This window comes from Podarcis pityusensis (genome assembly GCF_964106645.2).
Source record: "Podarcis pityusensis genome assembly, chromosome: W".
Lineage (NCBI taxonomy): Eukaryota > Metazoa > Chordata > Lepidosauria > Squamata > Lacertidae > Podarcis > Podarcis pityusensis.
In genome coordinates, this window is record NC_138045.1 from 34233544 (window position 1) to 34251483 (window position 17940).

At 49.3% G+C, this 17940-nt stretch overlaps 1 protein-coding gene across 1 annotated transcript in view; it reads right to left on the reverse strand.

The window, feature by feature from the left end:
- The window catches only part of LOC308467689 (steroidogenic factor 1-like), a gene marked incomplete at its 3' end in the record, with an annotated part of 28699 nt that extends 14833 nt beyond the window's left edge, over positions 1 to 13866 (reverse strand). The window contains exons 1-3 of the mRNA XM_080989406.1: positions 13633 to 13866; positions 9621 to 9762; positions 2258 to 2994 (exon numbers count right to left, since the gene is read on the reverse strand). Coding sequence (XP_080845532.1) covers positions 2258 to 2994; positions 9621 to 9762; positions 13633 to 13737 — 984 coding nt within the window. The 5' untranslated portion in view covers positions 13738 to 13866. The remainder of the gene's footprint in view (positions 1 to 2257; positions 2995 to 9620; positions 9763 to 13632) is intronic.
- Between the last annotated feature and the right edge of the window lie 4074 nt (positions 13867 to 17940).

Consider the following 17940-nt stretch of genomic DNA (forward strand, 5'->3'; position numbering starts at 1 on the left):
GGAAAGAGTTTTGGGGAAAAACAGAAAAAAACCTGGGTTTTTTCCCCCGATTTTTCTGGGGTGTTTTCCAGGCCTTCCCATCTCTAGGTATCAGGGTGGTTATAGGTTATCCCACTTTCAAGACAGTTTGCCCCTGCAAAAGTTTCAGGGAGCACAACTGGTGCAGGCCCCATAACTTCCTGCTGAAATCCTATAACATTTCATACCAGAAATGTGAGGGCTATTGTGTGGAGCGGTGGGCTGGGGCATCTTTTCATTCAGCATCTGTTGCACAAGAGTTGCTCCTTCAGATAGTAATAGCACAATAACACTGCAGAACAACTAATAAGCAGAATGATATTTGGACAGTCTGGTGCAACTCCACCACGAACGCGCTCTTATTGTGTCAGTGAAATGCTGCAAAATAGAACCCACACACCAGTCTGGAGGGAGAGCCCAGACACTGCAATTGTCCAATCTATCGGCAGGAGGCGGGGAGTGGGGTGGAGGGGGTCTTTGCTTCTACCACCAAGGCACTTTCCTGCCCTCTCCAATTATTTCAGAGTCACTTTTGCAAAACATTTTCCATCTCCCACAGTTTGAACACAACACCACTCCCCGCCCCCGTGTCGTCTCATCAATTCACAGCACTGATCACTTGCACAGTACTAATATCTTCAAATGTTTTATCTTTTTTTTTATTACAGTGGACACTCGGGTTGCAAACGTGATCTGTGCGGGAAGCACATTCACAACCCGCAGCATCCACAACCCGCAGCACCGTGTCTGCGCACGCACGGGTCGCAATTCGGCACTTCTGCACATGCGCAAAGCGCAATTTAGGGCTTCTGCACAAGTGCTGAAACCCAGAAATAACCTGTTCCGGTACTTCCAGGTTCGGCGCGGTGCGCAACCTGAAGCGTCTGCAACCCGAGGTATGACTGTATTATTATCATTAGCATTAGCATTAGCATTAGCATTTATATCCCAGCTTTCCCCCCCAAGGAGCTCAAAGTGCTGTACATGGTTTTCTCCCCTTCCTCATTCAATTCCCACGACAACCCTGTGAGGTGGGTTAGGCTGAGAGAGGCAGTGAATGGACCAAGGTCACACCCAGTGAGCTTCATGGCAGCCAGGTGGGGATTTGAACCCTGGTCTCTCCCAGGTCTTAGTCTGACACTCTTAATGACTACACCACACTGGTTCTTCCTTGTAGCCAGCCTCAGATTTCTCCATCCACACCCTGCTGGCCATTCAAATACAAATCACAAGACCTCAGCCCAGATCAAGCCACAGCACCCATCCCGTCAGAGTCCCATTGCTTGGAGCCACCCTCAAGCCTCCCATCACCCGGAGAAATCCATCTCTATATAATTTATTAAATTATAGGTTGTCACTGGAAGAGGACAGAAGAGCCCAAACCCAGGAAAAACCCCAGGAGCAATCTATTCCACCTCCCTGCCCAGAGGTGAGGGCCTAAGGCACGCCCCCTATCAGTGACCCCGGGGGGGGGGGGGGGAGTTCCTAGTTGATGTGCATCAGCAGGACTCCCCCTACTGGTGGTTAACCCTTCCCGGACTTCAAGCGGATGGGCTGAAGCCGGATATAGTCGGTTAGGACCAATGCCTAAGCCAATACCGTTCATCACCTGTAACCAATAAAGTTGTGGCCTTATTTAGCCCATTAACCTTAATAATTGTGTCATGTGTCTTTATTTCCACTGGGGGGGGCAGGAACTCACCACGCAAGCAGGACATTTGCGGGGGGGGGGGGGGTGTTAGCAGTTCTCTCCCACTGTTGAGCCCCAGGCAACTAGTATTCACTCTGGAGGTGCCATCATGACTAGTAGCCACTGTTCACCTTACACCCCACGCATTTGCCTAACCCTCCTTTTACTGTTATATCACATTTATATTCTACCTTGGCCTCCCCTCTATTTTATCCTCAAAACTACCGGTATGCTGTGAGGTACACACTGGTGTTAAGTTCGTCATCATTTCAGGACAGACTGCTAAGAGAATTTTGCTCCCAATCTACTGTTAACTTTTTCCTAGTCTGACACTCTAACCATTGAGCTCTGCACGTGCTCAAAGCAGGCCTCGCTTCAGCCAGCTCCAGCCACAGTTCAACCTTCCTCCTCACCACCCACCCCCACCCCCGGGACCAAACAAAGCAACCGCTGGAAACATGTCCAAGTCGGGGAGATGTAGGTCGTGGGAAGCCATTTCCTCTCAGGGTTCATCCCCCACCCCGCAAAAAGCAACAACCCCCCCCTCACCTCCAGCTCTTTGAAGAAGATGCAGCTGCGTGCCCACTCCACGATGGCGAAGAGGGTCTGATCTGCCATCTTACACATGAGGCCAAAGGCGCTGAGCTTGTTGTGGAGGCCCTTGCTCTGCTCCTCCTGCAGGCAGGACAGGATGCAGGCCTTGACTTGCGCCTCGTCGGGCTCCTGTTCCAGCAACTTCAGGATCACGTCGGGCATGTCGGCCCCAGTGGCTGGGGAGCCGCCGCTGGCATAGACCTCTGGGTAGGGGTACGGCGGGGCTGCCTCATTTGGATGCATCACGTATGGGTCCAGGAACTCGGACTTGATGGCCCAGCTGGCGAAGGGCGGGTAGTGGTAACCCGAGAGCGGCCTGTGACCCGAGGGCACCAGCATGGCCAGCGCGGGCGTCCCGTAGGAGCTGCACTCATAGTCGATGGGCGTCATGGCGGTGGAGCTGCTTATCCCGCTGCCACCGCTGCCGCTGCTGGAGCTGCTGCTGCTGGGCGGGGGTAGCCCCTTTGCCACCTCAGGCTGGTGGTGTTGGCTCAGGCCGTGCAGCGAGGCCGACAGCCCGCCGGACTCCTCCACCGCCTGCACCGGGGATACGCTGGGCGGCTGGGCCGCCGTCTCCAGTTTGAAGCTGTTGGCGTGGATCAGCGCCTTCTTCTGCTGTTTCATGGCTCGGTCCTGCTTGTACATGGGCCTGAACCTGTTCCAGCCACCCCGCATGCGGTTGGCACGCACGGCTGGAGGGAGGAGGGAGGGAGGAGAAGAAGGGGCAAAGGGAGAGAAAGCGGGGAAAAGGCGTCAGACAAAATCTGGCCAGGAAGGCCCAGTGTTATGTATTGAAGTTCTCACCCTGGCCAACAGGGGTATTGTGTATATAGTTTTCACTCAGGTCCACGTAAGTTAATTTAGGCGCGAAACCCTGGGCTGTTGTGGTTACAATGTTGACAGCCGGCTGCCTATAAAAGCAGGCCGGCTGAGCTGTTTGCTGTTCAGTTCAGTTCCAGCTTACTTATAAAGAACTACTTGGAGAAATCTCTGTGTTGTCTGCTATGTCCACCCACTATTTAATACTGGCGACGGAGATGGGATCAGATGGACATCAGAGCACAGCCACATTTGGACACTCACTGAGCAAAATCACTGAACAGAACCCAATTCAGAGCTGACCATACTGGCTAGAGCACTGTGTTCCATCCATCGCCCACCACGTCGGCATCGGAACCATGGCTTCACTCGTGCCTCTACTGCCATTTGCCCCAGCCTCTGAATCATGGGACTCCTATCTTGCTCGGTTCGGCTGCTGCCTCCAAGCAAACGAGCTAACGGAAGGGTCAGAGGAGCGTAAGTGGGGCCTATTCCTCAGCCTCTGCGAGCCCGAGGTGTTTGAGACGGCCCGAGTTTTGGTCGTGCCACTAGCAGTCCAGGCAGCGCCATGGGACATGATAAAAGAGAAGCTAAAAAACCACTACGCCCCGAAGCCATCCAAAATTGCTGTCATAGTGGCATAGTGATTAGTTTACTAGGACCTGGGAGAGACCTGGGTTCAAATCCTCCCACTCGGCCTCGAAGCTCCCTGGGTGTGCCATTAGAGGCCAGCCCATAGAAACCAACTCCTAGGGGTCGAGGTCCCTTTGCCCACCCCCTAACAAAATTTTCGAGGGGGACAGTTCCCCCCCCCCCGGTTGATGGGCATTGCTACTCAAGTGATGTGATGTGTGTGCAGGAAGGGGCTTACCTGCCCTCCCACAATATTTCATACAAGTTAGCCCCCTGGACCAGTCACTGCTTGTCACCCTAGCCTACCTCACAGGGTTGTCGTTGGGATTAGATTGCACCACTCTGGATGCTACATGGATGTCACATTGAGCTTCTCCAAGGAAAAGAGGAGATATAAATGCAAGTAATGAATGAAAAAATAGCATCCAACCAGGGAGTTGTGTTGGAATGTGTGCCCCTCCTTCTCTTTCGTTCCCTTTTTCATGCACCCATTTGCTCCACGCAGAATAATAGAAGAACATAAGAACGTGGGGCAGTTGCCTTTTGCCAAGTCAGAGACTCCTGGTCTATAGAGCTCGGAATTGTCTACACTGACTGGCAGCATCTCCTCACGAGTCTTCTCCCAGCCCTGCTTCCTGGAGATGTCCCTGGGGACTAAGCCTGGGACCTTCTGAACTATAGCCCTTCTCCCCCCTTCACGGCGACCCCTGGTGGATAAAGCCACGTGAAGGCCAGTCGCAAGGCATCAAAGGGTATGGGCACTCTGCATGCACTCAAAGGCACTGCAATGGCATTGCTAGAGAGTGTTGCGATGGGATTCAATCGGGAAGGGAGAACCCTGTACCTCTGCCACCTTAAGCTCCTTGGAGAACGAGGTGGGATATAAATGCAAACAAATAAATATTTTGGACTACAACTCCCATCAACCACCATCAGCTGGGGCTGATGGGAATTGTAGCTCAGAAACCTCCAGGATGAGGCCCAAGGTTTCATCACACCTGCTCCGCCAAGGCACAGAACAGAAGAATCTGGCGGACACTGGTGGGGGTTCTAGCTAAGGGTCCATCTAACCCACCGGTATTGTCTGCTGTGCTGGCAGCAGCTCTCCGGCCAAGGGTCCTTTTAAGGGGGGGGGTGCCAGGGATTGAACCTGGAGCCTTTGGCATGCAAAGTGGGGGCACTTCAGCACCGAGCAGATCTCTCCCCCCCCCCATGGCGCCTGCTATCAGAGGGGTTCCAGCCAGCCAGGTTCTGCACAATGGGCGTGCCCAAGGGACTCCAGTGAGTCGGGACCGTGGCCGAGACACTCGGTACTGCTCAGGATAGGAGGCTATTTCCTTGCAATGGTAGAAAAAGCTGAGCACCTGCCGGAATAAATGTCCGGACTGCTGGGATTTAAACAAAAAATCTTAATATTATTTTTATTCCTTTCCCCTGGCATCTTTGGAAAGGGAAGTGTCTGCTAGGGTTAGAACTTTTTTACAACCTCATGTTCCTGTAGCTTAGTTAGTACATATGTCAGGAGTGCTCTGATATGTCAGGAGTGCTCTGATGGTGTTTCCTGCTTGGCAGGGGGTTGGACTCGATGGCCCTTGTGGTCTCTTCCAACTCTATGATTCTATGATTCTATGATTCTATGAACTTTTGCCTAAAAACAAAGGAATGAACTGTCATTTCCAAACCTTTTGAAAAAAGGTCACCCTGAAATCAATACATCAATTTTTGTATATGTAACTGTATAATGTATTATGCATAGCATGTATACAGGAAAAATAGAGCTTGCAAATTTTCTAATACATGTACAATGTTTCATACATGGTTCATCACTTCTATTGCTGAGAATAAATTGAGGATCTTGTGCGACATTGTAATGATTATGATTATGATTATATTTATACCCTGCCCATCCAGCTGGGTTTCTCCAACCACAATTGCATATTGCCACAGAAAGAAATATTAAAAATTAAGAAGTTTAGTTGTTTGCCCACAAATCTTTCCCTATAGACCAATATTTGGATTCTTCTTGAACATTCGCCACAGTTTTAGGAAGTTCCAGGCAGCTGTAAAAGTTATAAACAGTTCCATGAAGTTTTTAAAAGTGCTGATAGTTATGAGTAGTAACTTTACATATACAGCGTTTCCAACTTTTCATTTCAGGGCAACCTTTTTCCATAACTGAGAATAATTAGTCCCTTTTTCAGTGTTTTTAAGCAAAAGTGCATCCCATTATGATACAGGAAATTGGTATACCCCTAGTGCCCAAACAAACACACAGACACGCCTTCTTGGCACTGCCTGCTTTCATCCACATGCCGTGGGATATGTGTAGAGGGTGCTTCTGAGCATGTACAAAGTATCTCCCGCACACATACACGAAAACCCTATCTCCACTGGCTTATCACACAGCTCACCCATAAGCATGTCTGAGTCTGTATGTGCAACTGGAGATGGTGAAGGGACAATCACCCTTAACAAAATTTGAAAATTACAATGGGTAGAGCAGGAAAAGGATTAGATTTTAATTATACTCTATATTGCTTAATGTAGGTTATCAATGGATCTATGGAACCCCTCAAAAAGATATGGGAACTATATATTTGCACACAAATATGGGGATATTTTTTGGGAAGGACGGGAATAAAATTTGGGAATCACAGTTCTTAAAATCTGCTTCCAGATTTCTTTGGGAAAACTCCTTGAAATTATTTCACAGATGGTATTGCACTCCTTTCCAAATGTCAAAAGTATTTCCTTCTTTATCAGCTACTAGTTGGAGGGACTGCAATAAACTTCGTACATATTATCATTTACTGCAATTTGGTGCAAGATTTTTGGAATTTATTCTTGACATGAATGATAAATATTGCTAAAGAAACTATTGTTCGTTGCCCAAAATTACTGTTACTGAATATTTTTGATGATACAAATGTAAATATATTGTCAAAAGAATTGGTCTTATATATGACCTTGGCAGCATGAATAAGACAGTTTGAGCATATAATGCCAACTGTGGCTCAACTGGCTGCCACTTAGTTTTCAGGCCCAATTCAGTGCTGGTTTTGACCTATAAAGCCTTAAGTGGCTCAGGAGCACCACTCCTCAAGGACCGCTTCTATCCATAAGCTCTGAGGCCCTTTTTCATGTGGCCCCTCCACGAGAGATCCAGAGGGCGGCAAGATGAGAAGCGGCCTTTCCTGTGGTGGCTCCCCAATTGTGGGATACTCTCCCCATGGGGGGCTAGCCTGGTGCCATCTCTACATATCTTTAAGTGCCAGGCAAAAACATTCCTCTTCAGCCAGGCCTTTGGCTAATTTTATTATGTTTTTAGATATGCCTTAAGCCACCCAAAGTGGCTGGGGAAACCAAACCAGATGGGTGGGGTATAATTATTATCATCATCATCTGTGGCCTTTTAAACTGTGGGGGGACATTGTTTTTTAATTGTTACTAAGGGATGTATTTTTTGTGATTTTATATTGTACACTGCCCTGTGATCCTCGGATGAAGGGCAGTCTAGAAATGTAATTAATTAATTAATTAATTAATTAATTAATATAAATAATAATAATTGCAACTCAGTGGAACACAGCCCAAAATCTTACACTGGACACTTTGTACCACACACTCTGGAATACAGCTTTAATGGAGAGAAGCACACATATCTGAGATTTTGAAGACGAGTAGAACCTCCGGACACTTTATATGATTTGGCATTCCTTTATGACATAGGCAACAGAACCATCATTTTCAAGACAACCCTCATCGCAAGCCTGGCAACTATGGAACTAGCCTTAATGATCTGATAAAATTGGTAGTCTTTACTTGGGCTTTGTTGGGAGGAAGCCAAAGGGTCGTCTAGCCCTACCCCCGCAGTGCAGGAATCACAACTACGGAACCCCTGACAGGTGGCTCTCCAACCTCTGCTTCAAAGCCTCCGAGGAAGGAGAGACCATCACCTCCCGCGGGAGACCCTTCCACTGTCGAACAGCTTTGGCTGTCAGAAATTTCTTCCTGATGCTGAGTCTGAATGAATCTCCTTTCTTGTCACTTGAAACCATGGGTTCGGGTCCTACCCTCCAGAGCAGGAGAAAACAAGCATGGTCCATTTTCCATGCGACAGCCCTTTATGTATTTGAAGATGGCTCTCATATGATCTCTCTGTGTGTTTATTTTTATCTTGTTTTTATTATTTGAAACCCCAATTGGTTCCCGGAGACACGTGTCCTTCCAGACCTAGACTACTATGCTGTGGAGCAGCCTCCTGCGGGACCAGCGCCCAGCCTCGCCTCCTCCTTTCCACCCCATGGAGGAATTTGCTTTCACTTTATGTCGTTCAAAGCCGCCGCCCCATCCTGCTCTCCAGGCTGCCACGCCACTGCAAGCTACAGGCAGCCCTCAGCTCTCCAAGGCAGGAAGGTCCCCACGAACAAGACAGCAACCCGCAGCGGCAGCGGCAGCGGAAACAGAGCTGGAAAGTCGGGTTTTAAACTGGGAGTACCAGCATATAGTGTGCATTGAATCGGTACTGCGGCTTTTTAATTGCTAGACTCTAAATGGGAAATATACCAATCTTCAGCTCACTCAGTGGAAACAGAGCTGGAAAGTCGGGTTTTAAAGCAATATAAAAATAAATGCGGGTTTTTTTCAGGAATTCTCCAGCAAAGCGCACCGAGCATCAGGAATTGGGCCTGGGCAATGAGACGTGGGGAGGGACTCCTGTCAGATTTAATTATCGCCCTATTGCTAGCCCTTTCTCAAAGAGTCAGCATTATGACGCAGGTGGGGCGGCGGGCACGAAACGCTCTTTGGACATAAGAGCGTCAGAAGAGGCTGCACAGGCATTTTGCCTCAAGAACATAAGAGGAGCCCAAGCGGGGAGGGGGGGCACCCAGCCCCGCATCCTGTTCTCACAGTGGCCACCCAGATACCCCCATGGGAAACATGCAAGCAGGATCTGAGCACGTCTGAAAGCATTGCTGCCATTGATAGCCTTATCATCCTGCATGAATTCGTCCAATCCTCTTTTAAAGCCTTCCAGGTTGGTTACCATCACTGGCTCCTGAGGAACCACAAGAATACTGTCATCATTATCCGACTTTCCCAATGATAACGGCCTTAGGGGACCTCCACTCAAATGGAACACTGAATTAATAGTAATAAGGATATTGTGGCTTGCAACTAAGCTTGACAGCATACACAGAAAAAGCACTCAGCTCCTTTACATTTTACATGGTCTCACTTCCAAGAGTCCTTGCAGGGTAAGGTCCCTGCCCTTCTTCTAGAGACCCACACGGGACACATGGAAACCCAGCAGAAGGAGAAGGGGGGGGGTTACTAGGGGACGGGGTGGGTAGAGGGGAAAGAGGCTAAAGATATAAAGGAAGCAGATCTAGAAGATCTCAAAAAGTCTCTTTTAAACCACCTGGCACTGTTGTTTGGGTGGACGCTGTGTGTGGAGGCGCGCTCTTTTCAAAAACGCATGTCCTGGCCAGGGAAGGTTTTGCATTCTAGGCAAGAAATGCATGTATACCTATATATTTTGCTTCCCCGCCCCCTCAGAGGTAGAAAAGCAACGGGGGTTAAGAGGGGGAACGAGGAAGAAAATGGCTGGTAGGAGTCAAGTCACCAGTCCTTCCACCCACTCCCGCCCACGTCAAGTCTCACGTCCCCACATCTTGTTTGGGCTGGATCAGAAGCCCTCCTGGCCGCGGTTAGCTCAGAGGCAGCAGCATCCAGGACATAGGCTGGATGTCAGGATCTCTCCCCCACCCACTTGGCAGAAGGCACTTTCCCGTCAGCACCTACCTTCTGTGTTGCAAAGACTCACCCCCTCCCGCCCGCCCAAGACTATGCCAACTGGAGTCACCTTCGAGTTTCATGCCCACCACAAGGCACTTCTGGAACCGGCAATAGGGACAGCTCTTGCGTTGTGTCTTGTCGATCTTGCAATTCTGGCTCTCCATACACGTGTAGTGCTTGTTATTCTGCACCGTTCTCTTGAAGAAGCCCTGAGGATAAGAAGAAGAAGAAGAAGAGGAGGAGGAGGAGTTTGGATTTGATATCCCGCTTTATCACAATCTCCTTTTCCCATCCTCCCCCACAACAAACACTCTGTGAGGTGAGTGGGGCTGAGAGACTTCAGAGAAGTGTGACTAGCCCAAGGTCACCCAGCAGCTGCATGTGGAGGAGCGGAGACGCGAACCGGGTTCCCCAGATTACGAATCTACCGCTCTTAACCACTACACCACACTGGCTCTCTCCCAACCAAGGCCAAATGATGGCTCTCTCCCAACCAAGGGGCAGAACTGCCCCTTTCGCAAAGAGATGGGCAATTGCCAGCCCTTGGCCTGATTTCATGCAACCGTTGGCTTAATTCATCCAGGGGGAAACTTAAGAGGTCGGGGGCCAGCGCTGTCCGGAGACACTTCCGGGTCACGTGGCCAGTGTGACGAAGCTGCTCTGGCAAGCCAGCACCAGCGCAGCACACAGAAACGCCGTTTACCTTCCCGCTATAAAGCGGTACCTATTTATCTACTTGCCCTTAGTAGTGCTTTCGAACTGCTAGGTGGGCAGGAGCTGGGACCGAAAGACGGGAGCTCACCCCGCCGCGGGGATTCGAACTGCCGACCATGCGATCGGCAAGCCCTAGGCACTGAGGTTTTACCCACAGCGCCACCTTATATTGTGATTATTTTAAATAAAGCACATTTCCGCAAGTCATTTTGTCTTGTGAACTTCTGCACGCCGCCGATGACGTCACAACCCCAGGCAATTAAATAAAAAGATCTTCAACTCAGAACAGGGTGGGCGGCTCAGCTCCAGGGATGAATCCCTAGAAGAGGTGGCTTCACCCTGGGGAAAGGGAGCCTCAAGAGCGCGCCTCTTCTCAGAATGCAAGATGGGCACGGTTCCTCAGTTGGCTCCACTGCCCAGGCCCCCTCGCTTCAGCCCCGGCACCTGTCTGCAGATACCCCATGCCCTGTCATATTCTGCCTCCTGGAATCTAACCTTCAGCCAGGATGCTAAACTGCAAGAACCATGGGGGGGGGGGGGCAGTGCCGGCTTACCACACAATTGTTAATTCTGAATTTCAGATTGTTGTAAGCCGCCCTGGGACCTACTGGTGAAGAGTGAGCAATACATTTAATAATTCTAATTATAATTCTGAAATGTAAGTGAAGGAATACACTTTTTCCAGCGAGAGACTGAGACAGGGTGGCAGATGTTTCTTAAGACTAGTGTTTCTCACAGGACCTAACTGGCAACCCACCCACCCCCGCGAAGCGCTTAGGGCATTATCAGTCCCCCAGGGAAAGCGCATCTCCCTTTCGCTGGTGGTGAGGGTGGGGGTGGCCGGGCCTTCAAGCTGGAGCTGCCAATTCCCCCCCCACACACACACACACATGATGGGGGGCACCTCCGGAAGTTTGAAGAGACTCCATGGACCTTGCCCTTCCTTTGTGGGAGCCTCACGACAAATGTGACAGACATACCCCGAGACGCATCCTGGTAAACTGAGGCTTCCGTCTTTGGGCCTCTCCCTCCCCCACCTTCCTTGATCCTACCATTAAGGTGGGAATCTCAAAAGCACCGTCTCAAAACAAGCAAGCAAGCAAAAACACCTTTAGAGACAGCAAGGGAGGACGGGGGAACTGGAAAGAAACTAAACCGAACTGAACGAAGAAAAACAGAATAATGTCTTCCCTCACCCGGCAAATAAATAAATCCACAAAGCAGAAAAATGACCAAGAACAGACATTTTAATTTTATTATTATTATTAATAATAATAATACCCCGCCCATCTGGCTGAGTTTCCCCAGCCACTCTGGGCGGCTCCCAATGGAGTGTTAAAAACAATACAGCATTAAATATTAAAAACTTCCCTAAACAGGGCTGCCTTCAGATGTCTTTTAAAAATAAGATAGCTGCTGACATCTGATGGGAGGGCGTTCCACAGGGCGCGCGCCACTACCGAGAAGGCCCTCTGCCTGGTTCCCTGTAACCTCACTTTAAAGGGATGCCCTTGCTGGGTGTCATCATTTGGGGGGGGGGTGGAGGGCAATATTCGCCTCACTCCCCCCCCCCAATTTCTCCCTAACCCTTCTCGCACCCACCGCTTGCAAAGCGGCCCTTCCCAGCAGGGGCCCCCGCCGAGCACCGTCCTCTGGCGGCCTCCGGAGACCCTGTTTGGCGCAAACCCGTTCCTGGAGAGAAGGACGGAGCGGGCCAGCCGGGTCTGGTCCTGAGCACCACTAGGTCTTTTGCACAGAAGGGCCGAGTGCAGCGCTCCGGGGCTCCATTTGGTTCACCCCCTCGACTCCAGGGAAAGAGGCGCGCAGGGTCCTCGGGCGTTTTTCGCGCAGCCATATATTTTCCCGCGCCTAAAAATATACAAGGCACTTTCTTGGAAAATAATTGCCATCACATCCACACCCCGACGTGCACATGCTGCTCACCGGAAAGCGTCCCCAGATCCCCAACCGCCAAACGCTCCCCTAGGTTCAGTTTTTTAATAATATTAACTGCTAAGACTTGCGGTTCCCCAAAAGACGAATCTCCTTCATTGAATCACCTTTTGAGAACTCCAGACCGGGATGCATTTTCCCGGACACATTTCCTGATCGAGTCGCCCGCAAACCAGTCGATTTCGTTTATTCCGGAAGCATTTTATTCATTCTCAGATAAGATTTCCAAAGAATTCCTACCGCGCATTTTTCGAAAAGAGTTTTAGGGACGAAAAGGCCGCGCAGGGGAAGCATTTGCCCCCCGGCCCCCACCCCCTCCCCGGAACAGACTTAGGGAACCTATCGCTCCTGAATGGGAGTGACATCAAATCGGCGTTACATGCGATTTTGGGTGCCGGATCACGGACTCCTTAAAACTCGCCATCCGTAAAATCGGGGTTCGAAGAGAAGTGATAAACATTCGCAGTCCTCCTGTGGCCTCTAAAATATCACAAATGATCGAAAACAAAAACCCCAAAGGAACTGAGGCCGTATTGTGGGTTCTACAGGGCGAGCGTTGTGGGGCTGCGCTACAGAGATGGGCCCGAGAAAATTAAGATGAGTGACGGCTTCTACAGGTCGAAATATGTACCGGGATTTTCAACAGAATATGGGAAAGGTTCTGGGGTTAATGAAATACTGTTCTGAAACGCTGGGTAATCCAGAGTTCGATGTGGATGGCTTGGTGCTTAAGAAAAATATATTTAACAATAATTTTGGAGCTATTTTAATCAATATAATGATTTGCATTTATGTTGCTAATATTAGTAGCATGGCTTAATTTTAATGATTATTTTTAATAATACTGAAGCAGTTATCACTATTTCATATAACCATGAAGCAGTGATAGCGATAATAATTCAAATTTTGTTTGCATCCTAATTATTTCCTTTTCAATCCTGTACTCACCGTTTTGCCCTGCAAATATTTGTAAACCCCATCCCTAGCCGAGAGATGAACCTCTTTTAAATACGCACGTCCAGCGTCATGTATTAAAATACGCCACCATAATTTTCTGCACTGACGGTTTTGCTCTGGGGTGTTTTAGGGCGCTGCAGTTAAGAAGCCCAGGGCGATAGCCAATTTTCAATGCGGCATTTATTATGATAATCCCATCCGGGGGTCATTATTCAGTCGGCGGGTGGAGCGGAGTTCATTGGGGAAGGGGGAGCCTGCATTTTTTTTAAAGAAGGGCATCCGACCCCACAAGCCCACGCTGCTGCCCTGAAACATTTTTGGGGGTCCAAATTTGGGGATCCCTGATCTCAAACCTCTTCCCTCTCTCCTTCCTAAGAAGAAGACCACTAAGCCCCTTTCTCGACTGCGGAAGGCAGTCCCGAGCGGGTCGCTGTCCCTCGACGGCCGGCCCTTACCTTGCAACTCTCGCAGGTGAGCAGTCCGTAATGGTAACCGGATACCTTGTCCTCGCAGACTGGGCAAAGCTCGTCCAGATCATCGTCGTAGGAGCAATCCATCATCTCCTCTGAAAGTAGGAGAGCCGGGCAGCGTCTGAGCCTTAATCGGCGGTGATGGTGGCGGCGGGTCCGGGACCTAAGGGCGGACTGGCAGCGGCACCGACCGACCGACCGATGGGCAGGGGAGGGCAGCCGCCTTTATAACTGGGCGGGGAGGCTGCGCTAGCCCAGTCTCTTCCACCGCCTCTTGAGGTGGGGGGTGGGGGGGTGGGCGGGAGTAAGAAGCGCCCAGCCGAGGAAGGAGGGCGCTGGGGAGTGGAGAGTTAGGGCTCCATTTTACCCATGGGGTGGGGCGTCGGGAGTCAGAACCCCCACCCACCCGATGGGGGCAGTGCTTCCCCCCCCCCCCCGCGGCCATTTGAGCAGATCTCCGCTTGCCCCACCTCCTGGCGCAGCCCGAAGACGAAACGTCCCATCCTCATCAGCCCAGCTGGAGACTGGCTTCCATGCACTTGAGGCCCCGACGGGGCGCACTGGCTACTCAGGAGCAACAGTGGAGGCGAAAGGGCTACATTGGCTCCCAGTACCTTTCCAAGCACAATTCAAAGTGCTGGTGCTGACCCTTAAAGCCCTAAACGGCCTCCGTCCAGTATATCTGAAGGAGTGTCTCAACCCCCATCGTTCTGCCTGGACACTGAGGTCCAGCGTCGAGGGTCTTCTGTTGGTTCCCTCCCTGGTTTCCCACCCCCCCCACCCCACATTGGAGCGACCGAAACTCTGTGCTCCTCGGGAAAACATGGGGCGGGGGCATGGGGGGGGGGGTATTCAGCGGCCTTCTCCTCTTGGGGGGGAAAGTCTCCCTCCGGGTTTGTTTTCTCTCACCCTGGATGGTTGGGTGGGTGCACGCGTGTGTGACGTCGACCGGGCCTCCCCAGTGGCGCGCTTCGCTCCTCACGGTCAGCCCGGGGAACTGGCCAGCAGCCCAAAGCGCGCAGACTGAGGCGCCGCGGAGATTCAGCCGGGCCGGTTCGCCTCGGCCAGGAGACTTCCTGGATTTCAGGGGAGTCCGGGACCGAGCAAAAGAGTGGGGGAGGGAGGAGGGAAAATTACCCCCCCCCTTCCAAAATGTGTTTCGGATTGTTTTCGGGGAAAAACCAAACAAGACTCGGAAGCATCTTTTCTTTGCCTGTGTCGAAAGAGAACACGCGTCAGCCGGAGAACTTCATGCCGCTACCGCCGGTGAAAAGAAAACGGGGGTGGCAGTTTTTATTTGATTTCCCCGCGCCCAGCCTCATGTGCCGTTTTTATTTTCTTCCACCCACTCAGCAAATCACGCTCCAAATTATTAGAGATTTGGGTAATTCGGAAGGCGGGGAGAAATATCAATCTTACTGTTATACCATAACATTATATACTTTAAATATAATATATTACAATTCATAGCATGTTAATATAAATTAGAATGTATGATAATTATGTAATAATATATTGAGGGCAGAAGACATAAATATTAGAGTTGTTATACAATATTGTGTTATATAATTTATAGCACACTCTGTAAGATATAGTAATGTTAATACGATAAAATATTATAAAATATTTATATTATTATTAATTCAGGGGGTACATTAATATTATTTTTGTTATACTATGATTGTACACTATACATTTTATATAATATTAAAATTTATACTTTGTAACATATTATAAACGGTAATTATGATAAAATATTGTAATGTATTAATTTTTTTATTGTGTAATAATAATATTGTAAGCCACCAGCGCGTTATGCTCTCGGGCAGCAGCCGCAGCACACACGTATCGCTAATAGATACATTAAACATGATCATCATAACATAAAGAAGCGTCGGAAGACGGAGGAACGCGCCAAACCAATGTCCCATAGCAAGCCTGAAAAGGGATTTCGAACCACCTTCAAACGAAGGGATGAGCAATTTAAAAGAACGTGCTCCTAGTATTTTGTCTTTTTTTAACGCGGTGATGGGGAAATCCACATGACAAAAGAGAGTGGCCAACGCAGCCCCTCTTTCTGCAGCGGTTCTCCCTTTCGCACAAGAGTATTTCCCCCAACCAGGTCTCCTCTGGGTGCTGCTGATGCGCTACAGGGCGCAGAGGCGAAGGACCGACATGGTTCAGTGGCAGAGCATCCGCCTCGCGCTCAGGACGTCCTCGAGTGTATCCCGCTCAGCATCTCCAAGCAGGGCTGAGAGAGACTCTCCTGGCCTGAAATCCTTGGAGAGCCTCTGAGGCCCTGAGCAAGGCGGACCCAGGGGTTTGGTTCGGGTTCTGCAGGCCTTCAGCATCCCCGGAAACATCTACCAACAGACAGAAGCGCTCCAGCCTGGCTTCGCTCTTCCCCTGCGCTCTTCCTCAACGTGCGCGCCACTCTCCGGCAGGGCCAGCGAGCGCGATGTTGCTGCGCCTCCATTCTTACCTTGCCAAAACTGCCCTTTTTCATGCATGTACCAAGTGGTCCCGTGATGATGATGAATGGATTGCAGCAAATCTCGACGAATGCTTCAATAGACTACTGGATTATTTCGTGGGTTGTCTCAGAGAGGCTGAGCTGAAACACGTTTTTATACACGAGTTCAACTTGCTTCAGACAGTTGAAAAGGCAAAATGTAATGCACTTGCAAAAGGAATCGAAAGCGAACAAAACAGTAGGTTTCCTCGCATTGACCGTGCTTCCTCGGGCTGATGGGAGTCAGAGTCCCACCAGGCCGAAAGGACCAAGAGATCCTTGTCAGAGGCCGGGAAGGACCCCCTGAAGGCGCTCGGTGCAGCCTCCCCCCGCCCCCGCCCCCACGCACACAGGGCTGGGGCTCTCATCAGGACATCTAGAAAGCCGCCTAGGGCGCAGACGTCAGGGGGCCCCGTAGAGAACTCTGAGAGGCGCAGTTTTATTCAGATTAGTTTTTGTTGTATCTTATACATTCCTAGTCATAGTTTACTTTTATTTTATACTTTGAAGAAGGCAATCAGTTTTCAAGAAGTACATACATTGGAATTCTTTTTTATGTATAAATGAAATAGATAGACCGTGGAGTTGCTTGGTAGTTATGTAACACACACACACACACACACACACACACAAGAAGTGAAAATACACTTCATTTTAAATTTTACAGCTACAGCTTAATCTTCTATAGAAAATGTATTCATCTTTTTAGTGAGTTACAGCTGATAGAAAACAACCAGATGGACCTCAGCACCACAACCAAAAGGCAGAAAAAGCTAAAGACCAAGCAAAGCAAGAGTTCTTCCTGAAATACCTTTGTACACAATTGAAAAACAAAAACGGGCCCTGAGGGAGCTGAATGCAGTGCTCCTCCTACAAATGATTATAACCCATGGGTAGGCAAACTAAGGCCCAGGGGCCGGATCCGGCCCAATCACCTTCTAAATCCAGCCCGTGGACAGTATGGGAACCAGCGTGTTTTTACATGAGTTGAATGTGTGCTTTTATTTAAAGTGCATCTCTGGGTTATTTGTGGGGCATAGGCATTCATTCATCCCCCCCCAAAAATATAGTCCGGCCCCCCATAAGGTCTGGGGGACAGTGGACCGGCCCCCTGCTGAAAAAAGTTTGCTGACCCCTGAATAACCTCTACGGCAGGAGAAAAATCAGAGGAAAGAGAGGAAATGGTGTCACAGAAGGCCATCCCCCAAGGCTTAGGCAAGTTGGAAGAAGGTGAACCTTTGGTGTGCCCCACAAATTGTGTGCCCCACCGTACTTAACTCTGGTAAAATTGGCTAAAATTTACAAATTAAAATCAAATACCTGTTGGAGATGCAAAAAAGAAATAGGAACAATGTTTCACATGTGGTGGGAATGCCGACCTATTAAACAATTCTGGAATGAAATTTATGAAGAACTCAAAAAGATGTTTAAAAACCGGAGGCATTCCTTTTAGGTTTAATCACAAACGATATTCCCGACAATCAAAGGAAAGTATTCCTTTATGCAACAACGGCTGCCAGGATGCTTATAGCAAAAAACTGGAAAGGGAGAAAAATTCCATCAGTGAAAGAATGACAAATTAAATTTTGTGAATACATAAATCTGGCAAGACTCAAAGCATTCATAAGGGGACAATCGGACCAGAAATTATTAAAAGAATGGGGATGTGCTAAAGAGTATATAAAAAAACATTGTTCTGGAGTAAGTATATCGGTATGTAATGAATGATGCTTTACAGGGTTAAAGAAAAAGAAAAATGGTGTAAAAAAAAAAGTACAAAG